Here is a 26233-nt window from a genome sequence, read left to right as displayed (position 1 = left end):
ATTTTGAAAACCGATAAGCATTTGTAAACAAAAATATTTTCCAACCTTCTTTTTCATATTTTTAAAATAATTAAAACACGCCCGGAACGGCTCGAAGGGTTTCCGACTCAAATTTTCAACGGATGATGTTTAAATATCATGAACCACATTTTGAAAACCAGGGAAAACGAGCGCGGGGCTACTCAAATTTCAAAGTGTTCCCAACTCATATTGTTTTAAACACAGAAACCGCTGGTGAAGACGAAGACGATAGACATGCTGAAGTACGACGAGATGCCGGCCGGACAGAACGCCATCGTGGCCGTCATGTCCTTCAGCGGGTACGACATAGAAGACGCCTCCGTCATGAACAGATACTCCGTTGACAGAGGTATTCATTGAAAAATATCATATTGTAGCATGCTTAACTAATTGCTTGTTTTTAATATCATTAATATTAATAAACACCATAATTGAAAATGATAATAATTACAGGGTTGCCACTTTACCTGGAAATACCTAGAATTTTGAACAGTTTTAACATTTCAAGTAGTAAAACTTCGTTTTGACACAAAAAATCCATCATATGGATTAAAAAAAATTGTCGTCATCAAAAATTATTTTTATTAAAAATGTTTTAAGTAGCTTAATAGAATCTTATCATTGTTTTTTTACTATTCAACACAGTTTCTTACCTTAGGCTTAATTTCAAACTAAAAATAGACCCAAAAATATCTACTTTTTAAAATCTTGAGAAAATTCGGAAAACCTGGAAAGAAAATTTAAAAAACAAGTGACAACTCTATAATTACTATATTGAGGACGCATCGGTCATGAACAGATTCTCGGTTGATACAGGTGTTTGTTTTATTAAATAATAGTTATATGTCTGAATATAATTAGATCGCTTTTAATATTAATTAGTTTTAAAAGTAAAAGGTTTAAATTAAATTCATAAAAAAATTATTATACTCTAAAAACACGCTGTTTATTAACAATAATTTACATTATGTCGAGAATGCCTCAGTAATAAACAGATTGTTTATTGACAGATGCATTTGTTATGTAAATATATATCTAAAACTGTTATAATATATTACACTTAATTGACTATATAGGCTCTGTATTGATTTTTATATAGGTAATAAATAGATATAAATGTATTAACGGAGTGTATATATATTCCGTCATCAACAGATTTTATGTTGACAGATGTATTTGTTATGTAAATATATACATATATATGTAGAACTAAAATACACAAAATAAATTTTTGCTTGGGACAGCTGTTTCTGCGTTTAATACGCGTCTTCAGCAAAGTTTTATTCAATTAAAAGCAAACTTGTAAGTACAGCAATGAAATTATACAAAATTAGGTATTACTTAATAATAGAATTTTAGTTGATTTTAGACAATTTTTTTTAGATAAATTGTTTACGATAATGTATGCAGCCAGTTTGTAATTTGTTTCTTTTGTTTAGAGATTCAGATTTTTTAAATTTTTATTTTTTCCGCATTGCACAATTTACATCCGTTTTTTAAACTGTATTTGTTTTTCGTTCTTGTTAATATTTCCCACTGAATTTTAAAATTAACTTCGTTATTTTTAAGTTTTCAAATGTACTGCGATAAAGTAGTCGTATTTTTATGTTTTTCGTGTTTGAAGCTGTACTTGTGCTTTGTGTAGCGATTCTTGAGCGATAGTCCAGTCGAGCCAACATAAAACTTGGTTTGGTTTTATTTATAACTGTCGCTTTATATATAATATTTTCCATTAGGCAACTTTATTTACCGTGCGTTCTTGTTTTTTGCAGTTACACATTCGCCTCTCTTTGTCCTGCGTGTCTAACATCTTTTGATTGTGTGCCATTATAAGTTGTTTCATGCTTGGCATGCAGGAGTAGGACACTTTTAGTGTCTTCCTGTTAAAAACTTTACAATATGGATGGTTTTAAGAAAAGTTATTTTTATACAATTTCTAGGAAGCGCTTCCTAACCCGTGTTGCCACACTTTTGCAGAATGGAGCGTTGAAATATAAAATATTTCTTCTCCTTCTTTTCTTGTTCTTACTCTTCTCGCTTTTGTGGCTATAGGCTAACTCGTAACCGTACCCACTTTCTCTTATAGCTTCCTGGTATTGTTGGGTTGTTTCCTTAAAAATATTTGACTGCTAGAAATCTTCTGGAGGCGGTTTATTCACTGCGACCGGTATGTGTTTTAATACATGCTCTGAATGGTTTAACTTGCTATTCACATAGACCGTATTGGTTTTCTATACGGCTTGTGGCTTTCATTTTGAAGATCTAAAGTTACATCTAAGATACGGCTCATGGCATATACATTAGTTACATATATATGTATATACATAACTGTTATAATACATAGTATTTAATTAACTACATAATTTCAGTTTTGATTTTTATATAGGCTATAAATAGTTATAAATGTATATAAGTGTATTTATATTCCGTCACCAACAGATTTTCTGTTGACCGGGATGTGAAAGTTAAACGTTTTTTTTTTTTTTTTGTGTGCTGCATAAATACTTTGAAGCCCAACGGACGCGCTTGTTTTCCCAGATTTTTGAAATAAGTGCGTTCGTTTGTATTATCAAAATATTTTTCATGAAGCAATTCTCCGTTGACAAAAGTATAAATTGGGTTGATAAAAAAATATTTATGTTTTATTTTACAAGATGTAACGTTAAAACGCGTTAAATCCTGGAGATCCTGATAAGCTAAGCTAATCGGAATATATACCGCAGATGTTTTTGTGTCAAAACTTTATTCCGACTAACGGCGTTTCACCACTCTCAAATAAATTTAAAAACAGATCTACGGAGTCTATAAAATATTAACACACATTAGAAAGAAAGCATGTATATTGTTTATGTGAGTAGTAACTATAAACGAACTTTATGGTTTAAGTACAAATTTAGGAATAAAAACATAAAAATATAAAACTGTCTTCAAAAAATGTTTTATTTTACTTAATATTGACGTATTTTCAATGTTGGAAATAGACCTTTTAAACTGTTAAAATAAACCATCTACCAGCTCAGGGCTTTCACTTTTTTTAACCTTTTCACACCGAAAATTTTTGTTATAAAGAAGTAATTTAATTTTTTTGTTTTGGTCCTCTTCTCTCTTTATGAGCTTATCTTTCCAGACTTTAGAAATCTAACAAGACAAGTTTATCTATCGGCCCTGGGTTTCCAACCCGATTATAAACTTTAACGTTTCCCGCTAAAAACGACTCGGTGTTGTTTCGTCACTCAAACTATAACGTCACTGTAAACTACTATCAATATTCACAAAAAAATATTTTTTTTTGTCCCAACCTTTTCTGTCAACCGATGAACTTTTCTTCCCGTAATATTCCTCGGCTCAATTTTCCCGCTCAAATTAACTTCAACTTTCAAAACTCAGGGTACGGTCGCTGTTTCGTCACAAAGAAGTACTCGACGGTGTTGCGCGCCGACACTGACATGAAGGACAAAATAAACCCGCCCAACATGAAGCAGGGCAAGCAAGGGATGGTGAGTGCAATAAATTTATTGATTGCAATGTGTAATTTTTATTTTACAGTGCACTTTATCGCATGTAAACGTTTTAGATTTTCCGTCCTTAACATAAATTTAAACGCAGGAGTTTTTCTTCATGATTTTTTTTGTTCAAGTAGCATTTACAATACTATTATTTACTAATCAGTATGTTTAACTCTTTTTTAAAGTATGTCGACAAGAACTACAAGAAGTTGGACAGGGACGGCATCGTGGGGCCAGGAACCAAAGTTGTGAAAGGCGACGTGAGTTTGAATTTTCAATTGTTGTGAACTAGGATTAAAATTTTGGTTTAAAAAATCTTTAAAAAAAACACAAAACCGGTGTTTGTTTGTTAGGAAAAAAAAAGTTATCAAGTTTAAAAAAAATACCGGAAGAATTTTTATTTTCTAAATTAAAAGTTCACTGAAAAGCGTAAAATTGCATACAATTATTAATATTGATTTTTTTTTGGTTTCAGTAGAATTTGAATTGTAAAAAATTCAAATAGCAAAAAAAATATTTCTCACCTGTCAAGTTGAAATGTCAAAATTTTCAAGACACCAAAGCCAACCAGTATGTGTTTATCTGCTGCAGCGAACACACATGAAATTAAATATGGCGTTTTGGTAGAACCTTTTTTAATAGTTGTATAAAAATCTAAAACGTGTGAAACACTAACAAATTTGTTTGCTTGTTGCAATGTAGTTTTGGAAATTTTCAGTTCGGTCAAAAATTTTTCGAAAACATCCACGAAAAACTGCTGGCAGAAAACGCAGTTCGCTTGTGCTCGAGGTGTGAACATTTTGTTTAAAAGCTTTCTGCCCTTGAACGCGCTTGCTTTCCCAGATTTTTAAAATTTGGGAAAATAAGCGAGTCCATTGGCAGCCGGGCTTCCAACTCATGTTTTAAGCACGTTGAGTTTCCAACCCAATTTCAATCAAAATTCATCAACAGGTTCTCATTGACAAAATAAAAATTAAATTCAAAAATCAACAAGTTTTCATCAACAAAATAAGTTTAAATCAAAAATCCACAGATGCTCATCAACAAAATAAATTTAAACTCAAAAATCAACAGGTTCTCATCAACAAAATAAGTTTAAATTCAAAAACCAACAGGTTCTCATCAACAAAATAAATTTAAATTCAAAAATCAACAGGTTCTCATTAACAAAATTAAGTTTAAATTCAAAAAACAACAGGTTCTCATCAACAAAATAAATTTAAATTCAAAAACCAACAGGTTCTCATCAACAAATAAATTTAAATTCAAAAATCCACAGATTCTCATCAACAAATTAAGTTTAAATTTAAAAATCAACAGGTCCTCAATGATAAAATAAATTTAAATTCATAAATCCACAGATTCTCATCCACAAATAAATTTAGATTCAAAAATCCGCTAACATGTTCTCATCAACAAATAAATTTAAGTTCAGAAATCCACAGATGCTCATCAAAAAAATAAATTTAAATTCAAAAATCCACAAATGCTCATCAACAAAATAAATTTAAATTCAAAAATCAACAGGTTCTCACCAACAAATAACTTTAAATTCAAAAATCCACAAATGCTCATCAACAAAATAAATTAAAAATCAAAAATCAACAGGTTCTCACCAACAAATAAATTTAAATTCAAAAACCAACAGGTTCTCATCAACAAAATTAAGTTTAAACTTAAAAATCAACAGGTTCTCATCAACAAATTAAGTTTATATTTAAAAATCAACAGGTTCTCATCAACAAATAAATTTAAACTAAAAAATCAACAGATGCTCATCAACAAAATAAATTTAAATTCAAAAATCAACAGGTTCTCACCAACAAATAAATTTAAATTCAAAAACCAACAGGTTCTCAGCAACAAATAAATTTAAATTCAAAAATCCACAGATGCTCATAAACAAATAAATTTAAATTCGAAATCCACAGATTCTCAACAACAACAAAATAAATTTAAACTCAAAAATCCGCTAACAGATGCTCAAAAACAAAATATATTTAAATTCAAAAATCAATAGGTTCTCATAAACAAAATAAGTTTATATTCAAAAATCAACAGGTACTCATCAACAAATTAAGTTTATATTCAAAAATCAACAGGTACTCATCAACAAAATATATTTAAATCAAAAAATCCACAGATTCTCACCAACAAATTAAGTTTATATTCAAAAATCAACAGGTACTCATCAACAAAATAAATTTATATTCAAAAATCAACAGGTACTCATCAACAAAATAAATTTAAATTCAAAAACCAACAGGTTCTCATCAACAAAATAAATTTAAATTCAAAAATCCACAGATTCTCATCAACAAATAAATTTAAATTCGAAATCCACAGATTCTCACCAACAAAATAAATTTAAACTCAAAAATCCGCAGATTCTCACCAACAAAATAAATTTAAACTCAAAAATCCGCTAACAGGTTCTCATCAACAAAATAGATTTAAATTCAAAAATCAATAGGTTCTCATTAACAAAATAAATTTAAATTTAAAAACTAACAGGTTCTCACCAACAAATTAAGTTTATATTCAAAAATCAACAGGTACTCATCAACAAATTAAGTTTATATTCAAAAATCAACAGGTTCTCATCAACAAATAAATTTAAATTCAAAAACCAACAGGTTCTCATCAACAAAAATAAGTTTAAATCAAAAATCAACAGGTACTCATCAACAAAATAAATTTAAATTCAAAAATTAACAGGTTCTCATCAACAAATAAGTTTAAATTCAAAAATTAACAGGTTCTCATCAACAAATAAGTTTAAATTTAAAAATCAACAGGTTCTCATCAACAAGGTGACCGAAAACCTGAAGACTCGTGAGGTGGAAGCGAAGAAGGCGAACGTCAAGTTCATGGGCCCCGCCGAAGCCGTCGTCGACGACGTGAGTGGTTTCCCAATTGATTTATTTTATTATTTGTTGTATTTCTTACTTTTTTATTACTTACCAATTGATTTTTAAGTTTTCCACCAAAAAATACAAATGTGGGGCTGAAACTGTATTTTTTTTAATTGCAATGATTTTAAAGTTTTCTACAAAATAAAATTCTGTGTAACTAAGTTTAAGTTGTTAACCAAAAAATATCTGTAAAACGGTATACTATCAAAATCCACCCAGTTTTTCTTCATTATCTATATTTATTTTTTGCATTTTTTTATTTTTATTTTTCACTATCACTGTTACCCCTAACCCTTACCCTCTATCGGTAAGCGGTTCTCGAATTTGACACTGGGTGGATTTTGATCGCGGGTAGATCTTAACGTGTACCATGTGAAACTAAAACATTACTTTTTTTATATATAAATCCCTGTTGAATGAAAAAAATGTTAAATTAGCAGGAGGCCTTTGAATAAAAAAAAAAACGGTTTGATTTTTTTATGGTTTCCATTCTAAAATCAATTGAAAGCTTAGTTTTTTTTTAACCTTGTGTTTTTTATAAGACTTTCGAGTTTCAAAACTTTTTTTCATAAACTTTCATTAGCAAAATCACGTTTTATTTTTCAGGTAAAATTTGTTATAAGAATGTTTCTTTTTTTCTTTGAAGAAAAAATATAAATGTGGGTAGTTTAGGTTTGAGTCGATAATTTTCATTTAAAGTTGATCGAAATAAAATAGTTTTCAAAAGGAAGTGTCTATTTCGTTAAATAACTATTTTTCACAGCTATCAAGCTTAAAAGTTTGATTTTTTATACAAACTTGCATAGTTTCATACTAAATATTGTAGTGAAGATGGTATGACTTCACGTCGTAAAGCTAAAGTTTTTTACCAACTCCCATAATTTCATGTTAAACGTCCATTTCAATATAAACAGGGTGTTTTTTTTTTCTCTACGCAGCTGTCCAGTCATAATTTTTTTTTTTAATCTTTAATAACAATAATTAAATGCTCATTGTACAAGTATTTCACAGGTGTTTATTTTGACCCAGTTAACCACTTGAATTTAACGCAACTAAACCCCAGCTGACGAACTTATCTTCACACATTTTTAAAATATGGGTCTTTAAGTCCAGCAGTTGGCAGAAGTTTGCATTGACACAAAATATCTAATATCGTTGATGTTTCAGGCAACATTTTGTGGTCAGGAACAGCACGACATTATGTTGATTTTTGCTCAACTTTATGCGCTTTGCAGGTGCTGTTCACCCAGACGGTGGGACACGAAACGCTGGTGAAGATGAAGATCAGGGAGACGAGGATCCCCCAGATCGGAGACAAGTTCAGCAGCAGGCACGGGCAGAAAGGTTCGAATTGATATTAAATTGTTTCAAGTTTTACTTTAATACTAAATTTAATGTTTAGTTGTTTTAAGTTTTTGCACCCAATGACAAAACTACTTTTTAATAAGTTTCTCTGCTTTCGCGTGGAGCGCGTCCTAGCCGCCAATGTGGACGCTCCTCTTTTCCCGGGCTTTTGAAAGTCCACGCTGGCGCGCACACAGGGTTTCAAACTGATTTTTTTTAATTTAAACTTTTCAGGAGTGGTGGGAATAGTGTGCGACGCGTGCGACATGCCGTTCAACCGGAACGGGATGGTTCCCGACATGATCATGAACCCCCACGGATTCCCGTCCCGGATGACTGTGGGAAAATTGTTGGAGTTTGTCGGCGCAAAAGCGTGTAAGTTGTTTTATTTTGATTAATATTTTGGATGAAAAGTATTATTTAAATCGCTGAATTGAGCTTTGAAGATTTTATTTGTAAGTTGATTGATTTTTTGGATAAAAAAGATTTAAAAATCGCTGAACAAGCTTTATTCGTTAACATTTTATTTGTTATTAAGATTTTTTGGTGATTTTATTTGTTAATGTTTTTACTCAAACGTGTACTATATACAAATTTGTTTTACAAATCTCAAAATACTTTATTGAAACTTAATTATTTTGGTTAAATTTTTTGTTTGAAGATTTTAGAAGAAGGTTTTGTTAGATTTTTTGTTTTGAAATCTTAAACTCCAAAAAAAAAACATTTTATTAAATTTTAAGCAGCATTTAACAAAAGTTAAAACTGGAGAGCATCTTTTTTTTTTTTGCGCTGAGCTAACCTTCGTTCAACTTCTGAAAAAAAAAAATATTCAACTCTGTTTTAGTTTGAATCTTCTTCAACAACAAAAATATCAATCTTAAAACTATTCAATTTATTTTTTAGCCGATTTTAAAACCTCTACTTGGTTTAAGCGCAGGTGCAGTAGAAAAAGTTGTCGCAAAACCCTTCGTCAATTCACGAACTTATCTTTGTATAATTTTAAACTGCCAAAACAAGTTCATCAATTGCTCCATTGGCTTCGAGTTTAAATTTTAAGCGCAGTGTTTCCAACTAGTTTTCTTAATTCATCACAGCTGCGCACAGCGGCAAGTTCCACAACGCCACCCCGTTCAGCGGCGACAACATCGAGGACATCAGCGAGATATTGAAGGAGTACGGGTTCAACAGCCTCGGCAAGGACATACTGACGTCCGGAAAGACCGGGTTACATTTTGTTGTTTTTTAAATCATCAAGTTTATCTTGAAAGTTTTTGTCATTTTAACTTTGATCAATCACATGATAACTACAACTTTGTTTTAGGTTCTTAAAACTCAAAAAAAATTTTGTTGAATTTTTTTGCAATTCGGCTAGGTTTGATATTTTCAGTGTTTGATTATTTTTGTTAATTTCTCTTTCTGGTAAAAGTATTTCGGTGAAGACATGCTCGCTTCTGGAAAAAAGAGTTGGTTGTAATATTAGATACGTGTTTCCAAAAAACTTTTTTTTTATGTATATGTCTGTTAAATTAAAAAGTTAAGTCAGAAGCCCTGAGCCAAATGATAAACTTGTCTTCTTAGATTTTAGAAATCTGGGAAGATAAGTCCATCGATAAGGCTTTACAATAACCATACTCACATGTTAAATACAAGGTATTTGTTGTTGACAGGGTTGCCACACACTCAGGTAAACTCAGGGAATTTAGATACTTTTTTTTAACTCAAGACAGTTTTTGTTTTTCTAAAAGTTTCAGGGAAGTTTTTTAATTTATTATTTTATCTCAGGGAAGTTTTTTTCTAGACCTAGAATGAGATTTAGTTTATCCAGTTTCAATATTTTGTTCAAAAATTTTAATTTAATTTATTTTTAAGTGCTTTTTTAGAAGCTTTTTAGCCTTGCGGCTAGTTCTTCAATAGTTTTAAAATTAACATTGTAATTTTTTAATAAATGATAGCATTTTTAAGGGTTTGAAAAAACTCAGGGTAGTTTCTGGTCACTCGATGAAGATTTTTTGACTCAAAGAGTAGCAACCCTATGTTGATCAAACTAATTTTACAAGTTGATTTGTTTTGATACTTGGAATGCTAGAACAAATTGATTTTTTTTTCTCTGGCGTGTTTTCAAAAAGTTATAAAATGTTTTCAAAACTAAATGCTACTCGCGTTTTTTAATTGAAGATAAAATCAGCTACTTTTATTATCATTTGTATCGAGTTTACGATTCGACCCAGACATTCGTTTCCCTTTTTTTTTTAAGTTTGATTTGAGAAGTTCTGTTAGCCAGTTAACGCGTTTCTTCTACTAGAATAAAAGTCTGGAAAAAAATTAAAATCGTTGTCATCAGCATGTTGATTTTGATGCAAAGAAGCGCTTGAATGCTTCTCTCGGAGTTACCACTTTACCTGGGAAAACTTGGAATTTGACAATTTAGGCAAAAAACCTGGAATTCGGAGGAAATTTTTGAAAACCTGGAGAAAATTTTGAGAAAAGGAGTGGCAACCCTGTATTCTGTTAAACTATTATTTACGTTATGTCAATATCCTAATTGTGCCAACTGATGGACCTATCTTTAAAATCGAATTATTTTTTCACAGCGAGCCGCTGGAGTGCTACGTGTACGAGGGGCCGGTGTACTACCAGAAGCTCAAACACATGGTCCTCGACAAGATGCACGCCAGGGCCACCGGCAAGATGCACTCGCTCACCAGGTGCGTGTGTTTCAGTGTTGTTTGCACAATTTTCAAACTTTCAACTTTTGTTTGTAACAGTTGTTACTGTTTGTTGTGTATATTTTATGATAAGTAGTATGTATAGTGAAATTTTACTTGATGTAGTGTTTAAAATTGTTTATGACGCAATACTTTTTATTTTTTTTAATGTTTTGTTAGTATTAAAGAATATGAAGTTGCTAAACATGAAAAGTTTGAAAACTTCATTCAAAAACTTAAGGAAAGGCTTTAATACTTATACCTAAAACATTTTCCTCTGTTTATCATCCCAAAAAAAATCAAAACAATTAAATTTCTGCGCAAATAAAACACTAACTTTGCAAAAGAATAACTTTGAACAAAAGAAATACAATTTAATAAGTACATTGTGAAGAGTGACTCGTTGTTCATTACATCAAATTTACGAACACTGAACTACCTGTTAAAAAATAAAAACAAACATGCTCAAAAAAAGCACTTTGCTGAACTACATAGCTCTTCATATATAAACAAAAGGGTAATTTAAAATGATGAGCAAAATGTTTCTTTTTATTACTTAAACACAATATGCACAAAAGATTAATAAAATTTTGAAAGCACGCAACAATATATGTTAGTTCAACAAGTAATAACAAACACGAAAATCACCACAGTGTGATTCTACTCATATTGTGCAGCCATTTTTAGTAAATTCTGGTTCAGCTGAATAAACAATGTTCAAGCAAAAAAAGTTGTAAACAGTCAGAAGCCTGGCTAGACGAGTTTGTCCGTTGGAGGAGGGCTTTAAAATATTTTTAAACGTTGTACAATAGACTGTGTTGGATCGGCAATATCATCAAGTGTTTTCAAAGTAGATAAACGCTGTTTGTGCAAAAAGAAAATTTTAAATGCAACACACTGGGTCAACAAGCAACCGCTGAAATATATTATAAAATAACTAAAGTATTATTTAATAAATTTCAATCATTAAAAAAAAGTTATACAAATTTTTGTTATAAATATGTAATTTATTGTTAAACAATGTGTATCGGATCGACAGGCAACCGTTGGAAGGAAGGTCGAAGGACGGCGGGCTGAGGTTGGGAGAAATGGAAAGGGACTGCCTGATCGGGTACGGCGGTTCCTCCTTGCTGCTGGAGAGGTTGCTGAAGTCGTCGGACGAATATAAGGTTGGGATTTTTTGTAACCGCTTGTACAGTTTAGATTTGCATTAGAGACCCGCGTTTAGTTTAGTGCAGGGATCGGCGGCCTTTTATAGGTGGCGGGCCATTTTTTTAGAATAACTTGCTCGCGGGCCGCACTGTTTTTAAAAGTTCTTCCGCGGGCCGCAGTTATTTCAAATTAATTGACGTAATCAACATAAAAATATTATGTTAAACCAAATTTGTGATGAAAAAAGCAATAGTAGAGCATTAGTAATGCGTAGTTCAGGGTTGCCACTTTACCTGGAATCCTGAAAAAACCTGGAATTTGGGAAATTTTGGAAAAACATGGAATTTTGAAAACTATAAAAATCACTATAAAAATCTGGAATTTCAACAATTTTTTAATGTTCAGTACAGTGGCGTCGCGTGGTATTTTTTTTAGGTGGTGCAGAATTTAAAAAAATCCCCTACTTTAAAACTCTTTTTTATCTTAAATAAAGACTTTTTTCTAAATCATTTTTACTTTAAATTGCTAATGTAATTTGGGAAATTTTGTTAAAAAATAAAACATTTATTTTTTCAAAAAGAAATTATTTTAGAAAATAACTTTTAAAAAAAGGTAAATACTTTGAAAATTAAAGTAAATATAGGAATAGAAAAAAAAATTTAGTAATTTTAAAGATTCAAAAAATGTTAGCTTACTTATAAGTATTAATTTTTAAGAAGGCTCTAAAGTTTAAACTAACAGTAGAAAAAATTTAGACAAGAAAAATTTTCATTATATTGAAAAATACAGCAACTTTATTAGTTCTTTTTTTTGCCTCAACTTTATTTAAAAATATTTGATTAAACATCATACTAAGAATAGTTATTTTACTAATGTTTAACTTAACAAAATAATAAATGTCTTATTAGACTTGGCAACAAAATTAAAAAGTCTACAAACAAAACAAAAAAAGGTTTTGTACAAACTGCAAGTTAATTTTAAGTAAAATTTATTTTACCAAGTAGAAAATAATTGCTTATTTACTGCTAAATATTTAAAAAAAATAAACGAGTATCAACTTATAACTAATTAAAACTGTTGATGTTTGAAAAAAAACAGCTTGACTACTAAGTTGAAAACACAAAAGTAAAATAAGCAAGCTCATAAATATCAAATTTTACGAAGTCTCTAACTTACAATTTAGATTAAACAGACTAATATTATAACAAGAAAATACAGCAAATGAAATAATATTTCTTTTAGCCTCAACTTTAGTTAAAAAATATTGGATCAATTAAACATCAAACTATTTATAATTATTTTACTAATATTTAATTTATAAAAAATCTATTTATACTTGTCAAGTAAATTAAAAAGTCTACAAACAAAGAAAACCTTATGTACAAATTACAATTTTTTAAAGAAAAACTAAACTTGCTTAGTACAGAAAATGGTTACTACTGAATGTATACCTAAAAAATAAATCTGAAGTTCTAACTTTGCAAACATAAATACTTAAACTCTTACTTTTTACCTTTGTAACTAAAATTCATTCTTCTCTCCTTTTGGTTGATAAACTTCTCCATCACCTCTTCCTTGAAACTAGTACATTTTTTAAGTAAGTCCCTACCAATTGAAATTACACTTAAAGAATTTAACCTTGACTGATCCATGGTATTTCTCAAAAATGTTTTGATCCTTTTCAAAGATGAAAATGTTCTTTCAGCTTCTACACTAGTCATGGGAATAGTTATCAAAATTCTAAGAAGATTTGCAGTCTCGTTAAATATTTTAGTCAGGTTATGTTCTTCAAGATATAACAATATTTTCACTAAAGCATCCTGATGCATTTCTGTACGTGAATAAAATGTTTTCAGTTCTCTTTCTAACTGTTTACATTCAACTACAGGATAACACTTCTTCACTGTTTCTATAAGCTTTAAAGGAAAACAAGATTTATAAACAGTAAAATATTTTGCCAAAAATAACTGCAAAATTCTTAAATGGCCTGAAAACTTGAACCTTTCAGTGATGTTGAAGCTGACACTATCACAGACTTCTTTTGCTGAAGAAGAAAGGCTTTTTTTAACATTCTCTGTACTACTTGAATTTCTTATACTATTGAGTGCAGCTTGAAATGTTTCCAAATGTTCTTTAACTTTTTGAACAGTTAAGTCTGTGCATTGCATGATGTTATACAAAATTTCAACTGCAGGCATAATTTCCTCTGTTAACTCTGATAACTGGCATGATTTAAGCTTAGAAACTGTCCAATTTACTTGACTAGTATTTTTCTGCATTTTCCTAGTTATAAAATCTATAAAAATAGCAATTACCTTGTTCAACGAAAAATTGTTTTAGTTATACAGAGTAAACTAATAAACAGTTTCAGTATAAAAAAAACAAAAGCAAGGTTGCCACTCTAAAAACAAGGTTGCCACTCTTTGAGTCAAAAAACTGTCCTGAGTGACCTTGACTCGGGATGAAACACTTTTTTCACAATTTGATCTTATTTTATGTAGTTTTTACTAAGCTACAAAATGCTTTTTACAGATTTAAAAAATTTAAAATATTTTTTTAGATTTAGTCGGTCAAAGTCGAAGGCAACAAAAGGTTCCTTATGGGAGGCACAAACTAAAAAAGGGTTAAAAAAAAGTGTTTTAACCCATCCCCCCTTTTAAGCCCTTAACATCTACTTTAGAATTATTTTATTAAAATTGTTTTATAGAGTTTTAACTTAACTACAAGTTTATCAATATAAAAAAAATCGTATTAATTTTTGAGATATGGTAATTCACAGTCAGAGGTACAAAAGAATCCTTATTAATATAATATAAACTAACAACAAATAAATCAAATCACTATAATCATATCTTTTTTTTATATGTTTGCCTCAAAATCTTTATATGCTTCTTTTATAAAACAAAACAATTTGCTAAAATAGATATTTAAAACACTAAGAAATAAAAAGTTATAACAAAAGTAATTTATTTTGTATATATAAACATATATATTGATACTTAAAAATTTAAAACTTCTCTTCAACAAAAGTATAAAATTTTATAAAAAGTAGGATGAACAAGTTAGATAAAAATTGCTTTAAAAATTATCGAGAATATAGGTTTTCAGTAAAATTGTATTTTTTTGCTGTTTTGGTTTGCTCCTTGTATAATAAATCATTGTACTCTCTGGCTTTGACCGGTTGTATCTGAAAGTTTAATTGGAAATTTCAAGTTTATTAAAGAGTAACTATTAGCTTTCTGAAAAAGTTATAATAAGAACAACATAAAAAAGAGCCTATACACCCCCCCCCCCCTTACCCCTCTTTATTTTGCACAATTTTTTTTTACAAACATTAAGATTTTTATCAACTTTTTTCTAAATTTAATGTTTTTTTGATGGAGGTTAAAAATTCAATAGTTCTTAAGGGTATGTTTTCTTTATTTAAATTTAATTTGTTTTTCATTTTGATGACAGTATTTTTCTCATGAGCTCAATTTTTTAAAGTTTGGTTGGTGAGGCTGTTGACTTTTCAATAAATTTAAAGATAAATTATAAATATGTAATCATTATAGCAGTAAAAAAAATGATTAGTTAGTTTTCAAGTGGCCATAGGGGTAAAACACTTATTTTTTAATTTTAAATAAGTTTGTTATTTTCAGAGTAAAAAACTAAAACTGCTTTAGTCAGCCTGAATATTTTTCAAATTTGGCCTGTTTTAATTTATCTTGGGTCATATTGAGTTTTTTTTAATTTCTAAGTTATCCTGATTATGTGACAAGGCAACCATGTTTCAACAATTTTATCTTAAATTTTTGCTTTGTTTATGAAAAACTTAAACCAAAAGTCATATAAGGTAGACTAAATTTTCCTAAAATGTTAAACTACTCTAAGTAATCAAAGTTTCTAAGTTAAGGCTATTTACTTTATTTAAATATGTGACTGTTTCAATAATACTAATTTTTATTTACAATAAATCTAAATTATTTTTCTGTAAGAGTAAACTAGAAGTTTATAATAAACTTCTTAAAAAAAAATTTCAGAACTCAAATTTTACATTAAATATAATTTAATTGAATATTTTATTAACCTTGTGATAACAATAATCAGTTATAGTTAAGTTTATGTGAACAGATTAAAATAAAATATCAAATTTTTAAGACTTTGGTGATTTAGGTTTTTTATCTTTTTTTCAAAATATGTAATTTATGACAAGTTTTGTTCTTTCATTGTTTCGTTTTAATAGAAGTGATTTTTAAATTTAAAAAAACAAGTGGGTACAAAAAATTAAGTTTAATCCTTTGCACTTTGCAGTAGCTTAGCTTTGTTTTTAATTTATGTTTACAATAGCTTGTAGATGATACTTAAGCAAGTCCTGTTTTAAGGAATTTTTAACTTAACTTACATACCGCAAAATATTGATTTTGCGGTAATTCTTGACGAAATTTTGCTTTTTTGAGTTCATTTGCGGCAGTCAGCTAAGAGTTTGCGGCAGTGAAGTGGGCAAAATGGTCGTTTTCAAAATTAGAGTTTTAAAAGAGATTTCGTTCTAAAAAATAACGAAAACGTTATAGATACTTTTTTTTTTTACAAAATTTCAAGGTGGTGCAGTTGCGGCAGTGCAACACCCCACGCGACGCCCCTGGTTCAGTAGTAAAATTTCGATTTCACTCAAAAAATCTATCATATAAGTAAAATAAAATTGTCATCATCATTTTTTTTTTATTAAAAAACATATTTAAAGTAGCTTTTTACAGTATCTTTTCAATGTTTTTATACTATTTAACACAGTTTCTTACCTTAAACTTAACTTTAAACTAAAAATAGACCGAAAAATGTGTACTTTTTGAAAACCTGGAAGAAATTTGGAAAACCTTGAAAATTTTTTGAAAAAACGAGTGGCAACCCTGGTAGTTTAATATTAAAAGCCTAATTGAAAGCTTTTCCCCAAAATAATTTCTTTTTAGTGATTACAAAACGATATGTATTGAGTTAAAAGGTACCTCGCGGGCCGCAGTTTGCCGACCCCTGGTTTAGTGTATGGTTTTTCAAAAAATTAAAAATATATGTATATTGCTGGAGAAGCTACTGAAATCATTGAAAGAATGCCAGGTTGATTTTTTTTTAAATCACATTAATCTTGGCAATACGCATTTAGTTTAGTTTTATTAGCATAAAATAGAAATCACACTGCTCTATTGCTCAAGCCCTCATACATGAGCATCAGGTGTAAGTCATAATAGGTTTTATGGTCATTCAAAACTTTCGCAACTCAGATTGTTTTCAGAAAAAGTTGTCTCAGTTTTAAACAGAAAAATTTTTAAACTAATTAAAAAAAAAATCAATTCAAAAAAAAGTTTATTGTTTTCAGATCGACGTATGCAACAAGTGCGGGTTGATGGGGTGGGACGGGTACTGCGCGTACTGCAAGGAGCGGGGCAGGCTGTCCACCATAACCGTCCCGTACGCGTTCAAGCTGGTCGTGCAGGAGATGATCAGCATGAACGTCGTCGTCAGGTTGAGGCTGCAGCAGCGGTTCAGGTAGAAACCTTCGGTAGAACGCGCTTGTTTTTGTTTCTTTTTAATAAGCGCGCCCGTTGGCAGAAGGCAGTTTCCGAAGTTTGATTTGTATTTAAATTAACGCGCTTGCTTTTCTGTGCTTTTAAAATTCGGAACTCAAGCGCGTCCAACGGTTATAGTTTTCAAGTTAAACGCCCGGAAGTTGTTTGGTTTATTTTTTTCTCTCCTCGGGTGCTTTCCCCGATGTTTGTTATGTAGTTTTTGCTTGGCCGTGGTTTCAGGTATCAAGTTTGTTAAGAAAATTTAGAATTAAGTTCTATAACAATGTTCACCATGTTAATTTAATATTGGATTTGGAATCTAGTAATTTGATTTGAAATAAAATTTACTTAAAAGAAAGAAACGTGATATGTGGATAATTTGCATATTTGTGTGAAATTTCGATTCTGGATTTTAGTTAATAGTTTTTAGGTATTTTGAAACCGCAAACAAAAATTACTTGTAGGAAATTTTGTTTATATGAGTTTTGTTTAGACAATTGAATTTTTTTCGTATTTTCAATTTAGTATAAAGATCTTTTAGGCTGTGATTTTACATAACAATTTTGAAATTTTTAAAGTTTTTATTGTTTTACCCATTGTGTTGATGTATTTCAAATTTATTTGAAAATTAATAATAATTACTACAATAATTTTTATAGCCTAATTTACCAAAGATATAACTTTTTTTTACTTAAAAATACACAACAGATAAAAGATGTAGTTTGATAAATTCTTAAGTTAATGAAGTTTCTTTACTGTTTAATAAATTTAGTAAATTAAACGTGTTTTAGGTCATTAAAAGGCATGTATCTTGTTTCTTCTGAAAAATTTTATTATAAATAAATAAAAATATTTGATGCTAAAAATATAGATTTATTGAAAATATTTTTTTAATAATGTAAAACTTTATTAAGTAGTAACATTACCATGTTTAAGTTTTTTATAAGTAACTTTATTAAGTAGTTTAAGATATTCTTCAAAGACCTGTTTTGCAAGTTATAAAAAAAATTTTATTAGAATTTTCATGTGAAGTCTAAAAAACTAATAAGTTGTTAAGAGTTAGCTAAACTTATAACTAAATCGCCAACTTTTTAGCTTAAAAGTTACACCTGATGAAGTGAATTTTTAGCTGAATAATTAAATTTTGGAATATATTAAACATTATCATATTATTAGTATTATAATTATGTTCCAATACATAACTTTTTAGATAAATATGGCAAAGCAAAACGTTTATAACTACTAAAAATGGTTTTAAATTTGTTGTTAAGAAAAAGAAGAAAAATTGAGCTTTGACTATTTCAAAGTATAAAATTAAGCCTGTTTTGTTACTGAATTGTTTTCTGTGTACAGGAAAAAATAGTAATATTCCTCCTCTAGATTAGCATAAACAGTTGCAATAAAACCTTTTTAAAATGAGTCTTAAGAGGAAAAAAGTAAGTATACCAAGAGCATTTTTAAGAATAAAACTGTATTTATGGTTTAAAAAAATTTGATAATAAAACATTTTTCCAAGTTTTTTTAAGTATAATCTAGCTGATGTATCTTTTGTAAAAGAGACTCGTCTTCATATATTAAAAAGTATTTGTTTTTTTTGTTCTTACTTAATTAAAGTATTTTTTTTCTTTAGTTTACTTCAGAAATAAGGTGACACAAATGACTTGAGAAACCCCGAAACAGATAAACTAATTGTTGATGTTTTCGACCTTAAAAAGAAAAACAATTTATTTTAATTGAAAGTACCTAAAACAGGGTTCGTGCGCGTCAGGCTAAATCAGTTTTTTATTCAAAAACTTGAGAGTATCAGTTTTTCTCAGTTCAAGTGCTTGAAAATCTTTGATTTAAAAAAATTTAGAAATCTTTTTAAGATCAAATGAGATGTGAATTTATTTCTAAATAAAGATTTTGTTATTAAAGACAAAATCAGTTAGTATTTGTAAAAATAAACGCTTAAAACCGTTTGTTGAATCTCTAAAAAAATTTTAGAATCTTCATTATTTTGTTTTGAGTAGATTATATACGTCATAATTATGAAAATTTATTAAACATTACAGTTTAGTTCAACAACTTAGCTGTTTGTTTGAATTTTAATACTCCTGTAAGCGTTTCATTTTGAATTTTTTTAAACCACAACATTTTACGTCGTTTTAATGTAAATCATCTGGTTATAATGTTTTTATTAGTGATTAATTTAATTAAACAATTGTATTTAGTAATATATATATACTTTTTACACTAGTAATAGATTATATATAACACTCATTTTAAAACTTATTACTGAATTTGTTATGTTAATAGCATAGGGAGGGGTCAATCACCTTTTTCACAATTTAGTCTTATTTTATTGAGTTATAACTAAGCTATGAGTTGCTTTTTGCAGATTTTTAAAGCTCAAAATATTTTTGAGATAAAGCTGATTGAAGTCGGAGACTATAATAGTACTAATCAAGACCCCCCAATACCTAAGATTACTTCTAAAGGGGATTTTCCTTACTTTGAAAAAATGTCAGGCTAAATTGGTCTCAGTCAGGCTAAATGAAAAAAATTTCGCGCACGAACCCTGCTAAAATACTTTCTGAAGTTTATTTTATTGAACGTTATTTTAAAAGTATAAGCTTTTAGTTTGGCTAATGCCTCAGCTACTGAATAACTGCATAATATCTATCAAAAAGATTAATGCAAGAACATTTTCTAGTAAAAACTATTTCAACTATATATAAATGAGCTGAATGTAAAAAAAATACACAGTTTTTATTAGATAATTTTGGTTTTGCTTATCCATTTTAGTTTCAAATATATTACTGCTTTTAACTTTGAAACACTAACAAGTTCTTTCGTTTTAATTAGTTGAATTCTATATTTAGACACAGTTTTCTTAATGTTGGACAAGTAATAAACTTATAATAAGCTTTACAATATTAAATGTATTAAGAAGTTGTTGATGGCGTGAAAAACTTTATTATGTAAACAAAATTAAAACTTTTGTACCCGTATCATTTAGTCCTTTTTTAAAACTTATATACTAATGAAAACTTACTTATAGAGAGGTATAAATAAGTATTAAGTTTAGTTTAAAGTATACAAAAATAACTAAAGGTTAACACTGTTTGTTAATCATTTTATATTTTTTATTTTAAAGACTTATGATGTTTTAAAAAAGTATGAAGTAGTTTATACCAGGGGCGTCGCGTGGGGTGTTGCACTGCCGCAATTGCACCACCTTAAAATTTTGTAAGAAAAAATTAAGTTTCTATAACGTTTTCGTTATTTTTTAGAAGAAAATCTCTTATAAAACTCCAATTTAGAAAACGACCATTTTGCTCACTTCACTGCCGCAAACTCTTAGCTGACTGCCGCAAATGAACTCAAAACAGCAAAATTTCTTCAAGAATTACCGCAAAATGGATATCTTGCGGTAAGTAAGCTAAGTTGAAAATTCCCTGAAACAGTACAGGTTTAAGTACCATTCCACAAGTTATTATAAACAAAAAATGAAAACAAAGCTAAGCAGAGCACAGGCGATTCAAGCAGAGGCAACTTGAACAAAAGCATCTCAAGGAGAGGCAACTCGAGAAAAAGCAACTCGAGAAGAGGCAATTCGAGAAGAAGCAACTCGAGAAGAAGCAACTCGAGAAGAAGTAACTCGAGAAGAGGCAACTCGAGAAGAAACAACTCAAGAAGAGGCAACTCGAGAAGAGGCAACTCGAGAAGAGGCAACTCGAGAAGAGGCAACTCGAGAAGAGGCAACCCGAGAAGAAGCAACTCGAGAAGAAGCAACCCGAGAAGAGGCAACTCGAGAAGAGGCAACTCGAGCAGGGACAACTCAAGTAGGGGCAAATCGATCACCTTAAACTCGGATTTTTTTTTCTGCACCACCTAAGAAAAATACCACGCGACGCCATTGGTTTATACTATTAAAAATTGTTTGAGAAAATAAAAAAGTTAATTTTTGCAATGGGCAATTATTTTATGAAATATAAGAATGTCCCGAGATTGGCTACAAGTTTTGTGACATGAGAAAAATAACAAAAAATTCAGTACATAAAATGTGAAAGTAATAAAAAATTTTATTTTTATGTAAACTAAAACCTAATTTAAATTTAAAAATAGTAAAACATTACATTTAGCAACTTTAGCTAAAGATAAACAGTTAAAATTTCATAACAATTTTGAGACTAAAATTATTTTATGAATCTTCTTTTTTGATAAAATTTTCACAACTGTTTTTAAATAACTTTTGGCTTTTTAAACTATAAACTTAAAAAAAAAATTCTGTTAAAATTTTCAATCATCTTAATTTAATAAAATAAAGCTGGTTAGAGTAATTTTCATAAAAAAATTTACATATGAATAAAAAATAAACTTTTGTTTTTATCAACTGTATTAGTTATAATCAGTTAGCGTTACTTAAGGTATTGGTTTACTTTATATGCCACCAAATTGTTGCCCATATCCACGTACAATGCATTTTCAATAAAACTCATATTCTGAAAAACGATGTGTTTTCTCTGATTTTAGTTTAAAAATTTTAATAATATTGAGAATAATCGAGTACCTGACTATATGCTGCTAGTTTTAAACTATTTCTCTAAAAGTGTTTTGAATACTTATTTCAGATAAGTTGATAAACTTCAGTTGGCTAAATATTTTCGCCAAAAGTTTACCATATTAGACTTTTAATGTGTTTTTTATGAAACGGGTCAAATATGCACGAAGGGTCATGTTTGCACGAGTGAAAAAAAAGATTTAAAAAAAAAACGTTAAAAAAATTAAAAGATAAATTTGTAAAACAAAAAAGAAGAAAAACAAGTTACCGACCGAGGGTAAGAGTCAGGGGTTTTAGTGATAATAAAAAGAATTTAGGAAAAAACAATTAAATAATAAAGAAACAAAAATAAAGTTATTGAATGTAATGGGTAACAGTAATATTAAAAATAAGATTAAAGTTGATAAAGAAATAAAAGTATTAAAAATATTTAAACCCATGCAAAAATGACCCATCGTGTAAAAATTACGCCGTGCAAATGTGACCCTTCGTGCATATTTGACACCTACCCGATCTTATATATACAATAAGGTCATATGGTACATTTTCTTAAAGTATTAATCACTTAAATAACATGCAAATTACACATATTTGTTTTAGATAGAGATTTTCTTTAGTTTTTTTATATAAATTTAGCTCAGTTGTGTTCATTAAAACAGAACAACATTTAATCCAAAAAAATTAAAATATTTAGTTTTTTAATATTTAAAATCGATATAACTACATCAACATTAATTTAGTTTTACTTGTACAAAAAAAAAATATTTCAGTTTAATTAAACTGTCTTTTTAACATAAATATTAATTCTTGCGGCATTTAGTAATAAAAACACTATTATAAATTCTATAACTACCAAAAGCTTCTAAGAAAATAAATATAGTCTATTTTGTTGTCTATATGATAAACCTAAGTTTGTATACGTAAGCTATTCATACATAAATTTTATCTAAGTATTTCAAAAAATTAATATTTGCTCTTTAAAGGCTAGATGAAAATAATTATCAAAATAGTTACTCGATTTTCAATATTTTTTTTATAATAGTTGTGACTTTCTAGTAAAAGCAAGCAAATTTAGAAATTATTGATTAATAAAATATTAAGTCGTAAAAAGCCTTTTACTTAAACTTGTGGTCTTATACATTCCTAAAATCTGTGCACACTAAATTGCTAGAAAATAAGTTTTCTGCATAGACTAGAAAAAACGAATATCAATAAAATACACTGTATTATGTATTCTTTAATACATAAAAGAACTGTTATTTTATGTTTAGTTAGCTATTTCTAAAAAACTTACAAAACAAGCGTTTTATTCAATTTCTCAGTTTCCTGTGCTCACATTGAAGACAACTTATTTACACTAATAAAAAAGAACATTTTGAGATTTTCTAAATTTTGTTTTCATAATTGTCCCCGTAGTAGTAAGTTAAAAAATAAAACTTTAATCAGGAATCAGTAGGCACTTAGTGTTCGCGGACCAAATTTCAAAGTAAAAACCTTCGCAGGGCGCTCTTATAGTTTTAGTTTCGAAACGGCCTTTTTTTTACTCTTCATTACAATATATAACTTCAGAGTATATATTGAAATATAACTTTTTCCTCCTAACTAGTTACTGCCCTATTTTTTTACTCTCCATTACAAACCCTAGAACATCTAGTGTCTTAGAACATTTAATTTAAAACTTTTAAATATCCCCACAGTTATCCCTTTCTTTTTTTTTCAACTCTTGACCAAAAACTTAGAAATAAAAATGGTCTAGTGTAAGTTGTTTATTTCGTTTTTGGCGCCTTACTAGATAGAGCGCAATACAAGGTAGCAAGAAAAGTTAGTTAAGCAGCAGGATTAAAAGTAAAAACTACTCAGTTTCCCAAAATTACCTCTCTAACTAGTAATTACCCCCAGACATCCTAAATTTGTCAAAAAAGGGGCGATATTGCCCCTTTTTGGAAACCAGTTTTTGTTATAATAATCCACTTTCAGTAACAAAATTTACTGTGAACAATACTTGAAAAGTTACTAACGTTTAATAACTATTTTATTGTAACTTAAGTATCTATCCATACTAACATGCTATATAGCTTTCAAAGTTTCGAATGGTCCTGAATCTAAATTTGGCTTTAATTTGTCTCAAGGCCAAGAATGTTATCAGACTTAAAGTTTAAGAAAAATGTTAGCCACAATAAATGCTTAAAAAGTTGCTGTATAGAATACCTGGGAACGGATCAAAATTACACGAGGGAACAAAATTGCACAAATATACTTTTGCACGAGGACAATTTAGCATCAAGGGTCAATATTGCACGAGTTACAACTTTCCACGGAGGGTCATTTCTGTACGAGAGTAAAAAAAATATATTTAAAAAAAAAACCGGAAAAAAAACTAAAGGATAAATCAACAAAAAAAACAAAAAGAAAAAAATATTGACCGAGGGACTCTATACTTGGTTAGGGGTAACAGTGATAGTAAAGAAAAAAGTATTAATTTAAAAAAAATAATTTACCTTCAAAAAATAAAAATTGCCAACCGAGGGTAAGGGGTAACAGTGAAAAAAAAACTAATTTACAAAAAAAAAATACAAACAAATAAAAAGCAAAAAAAATTCAACCAGTGCTAAAATGTCTCCGTGCAAAATTGTCTGCTCGTGCAAAAGTGTCTTCGTGCAATTTTGTGCCCTCGTGCAATTTTTTACGCTCGTGAAAATTTGACAGCTACCCAGAATACCTAGTTATGTCAGTCAAAACAAAACTTAGTTATAATTAAGCTTTTTCTTAAAAGCTTCTTTAATAAAGTTACTCTTTCCTTATAAAATAATTTACTTTTTTGTATGGTTTTTAACACTCAACTTTCATCGACAAACTTTCTATTACATTATTATATTATACTTTATTTTTAGTGAGACTCAATTTACATGTAAATTAATCAGGGTATTAGGTTACTAGTATAATAAGGAAGATTAAAAATGGTTATTCAATAAAAGCAAAACAACTTTCGTATGTATTAAGTTTTGCAACTGACTTATCAGTTTTACAAAGACAAAATATAGTTAATCAAAATTTATCTATCATAACTTTACTTTATTTATGAAGTAAACCGTTATGAGACCAATTTTTAATAAACTAAAATATATATAATTAAAAGTTAAAAAATAAAAAGTTTTAAATAAAAACCGATGCTTAGAAAAACTTATTTTTTTTTTATTAGTTTAATATACTAAGTAGTGAAAATATTTAAAACGAATTTAACCCTGCAATATACTTTTCAGCTAAAATCGTACCTTATTATAACAATTAAAATAGTTTTTTTTAGTACAACCCTACAATTAAACTCTCAAATTGATAGAAATACTATATTATTTTATAGAAACGACCCGCACGGATTTTTTTCCTGGAAAAAATAGTACGCGTTTATGAAAGGATGCCGACCCCTGTTTAAAAAATGTATCTCATGGAGATAGTTCACCAACATTCCTGAAATAGTATACAAGATTAACAAAGAGACTGTTAGTTTTTCATAAAACCTGAAGCTTTAGCAATTAAAAATAACAGTTTACCTTTCTTAATATAAAATTCAATAATATTAAAGTTTTAAAACATTTTAAATAGTAAACGCATTTAACTCATTACAGATTTTATGTTAAAATTGAACTAATATTGATAAATAGCCCTTTATGATACTTTAAAATTTTGTTCCATTTTTATTTATTAAAAAATCTATAACTACTTATATATATATATATATATTTATCTTTTAGATTTGTAAATTAAGTCATCAGTGTGTCGAGAAAAGTATCTGGTTAATATTACTAAAGGTTTAGATGCATTTATTTTTTCCCGTTATCTAAGTTTTATACTTAGACTTAATTATTTAGTCATTAAGTAAAATAAAAATCCTAGCTTTTTAGTCTTAGCTGAAGGTCATTAAATCAATTTTTTGTAGCATTTAACATTTTTAATATATAGTATTGTTTCCGAAGCACATATGTGTTAAAACTGTAAGATTTAACTAATTATGAAATTAACTTTATTTCAACTGCATTTATTGTTACATTACATGCATTGATTTTAGTTTTGCTTTAAATATGGTTCATATTCGTCTAATTTCTCGTCTTTACTTTACAAAACGAGGGATAAATAATATTTGACCTGAATAGTTTGTGCTGAAAATAAAATTTAACAAAGATTTAGTTTTTTTTTAGTCAAAAGTTGTATTTTAACTGCTTAGAATAAAACTTAAGTTCTTAACAATTAGAAAGGTTTACCTCCATGTTATAACTCAATATGAAGTGAACTTATTTGTTCACGAAAAAAATTTAAACTGGCGTTCTCATTTCAAATATGTGTTAGATTTTTAAATTTCAAATTTCCAATTTAATTTATGAGCGCGGTGCTTTATTGCCAACCGTCATTGCAAGCAATATGTACGCACACACATGGTTTTAAGCAAAGCACTTCTAGCTGAAAACCTCTGAATTATTCATCACGGTAAAATTCACCTATTAAATCGACG

General features: G+C 28.8%; 1 protein-coding gene across 1 annotated transcript in view; it reads left to right on the top strand.

Moving 5' to 3' along the window:
* The window catches only part of LOC145840655 (DNA-directed RNA polymerase III subunit RPC2-like), a 32917-nt gene extending 15157 nt beyond the window's left edge, over positions 1–17760 (top strand). Inside the window, exons 19-28 of the mRNA XM_082947976.1 lie at positions 226–370; positions 3409–3518; positions 3713–3787; positions 6326–6427; positions 7678–7786; positions 8021–8161; positions 8881–9010; positions 10378–10491; positions 11531–11660; positions 16994–17760. Of these exons, the coding sequence (XP_082804102.1) occupies positions 226–370; positions 3409–3518; positions 3713–3787; positions 6326–6427; positions 7678–7786; positions 8021–8161; positions 8881–9010; positions 10378–10491; positions 11531–11660; positions 16994–17167 (1230 nt within the window). The 3' untranslated portion in view covers positions 17168–17760. The remainder of the gene's footprint in view (positions 1–225; positions 371–3408; positions 3519–3712; positions 3788–6325; positions 6428–7677; positions 7787–8020; positions 8162–8880; positions 9011–10377; positions 10492–11530; positions 11661–16993) is intronic.
* Positions 17761–26233: the final 8473 nt, after the last annotated feature.

The sequence above is a fragment of the Thalia democratica genome, chromosome 7 (assembly GCF_965202585.1).
Source record: "Thalia democratica chromosome 7, ktThaDemo2.hap1.1, whole genome shotgun sequence".
Classification (NCBI taxonomy): Eukaryota; Metazoa; Chordata; class Thaliacea; order Salpida; family Salpidae; genus Thalia; species Thalia democratica.
Note: the sequence above shows the minus strand (reverse complement) of the source record. Positions and strands in the feature narration are given on the sequence as shown.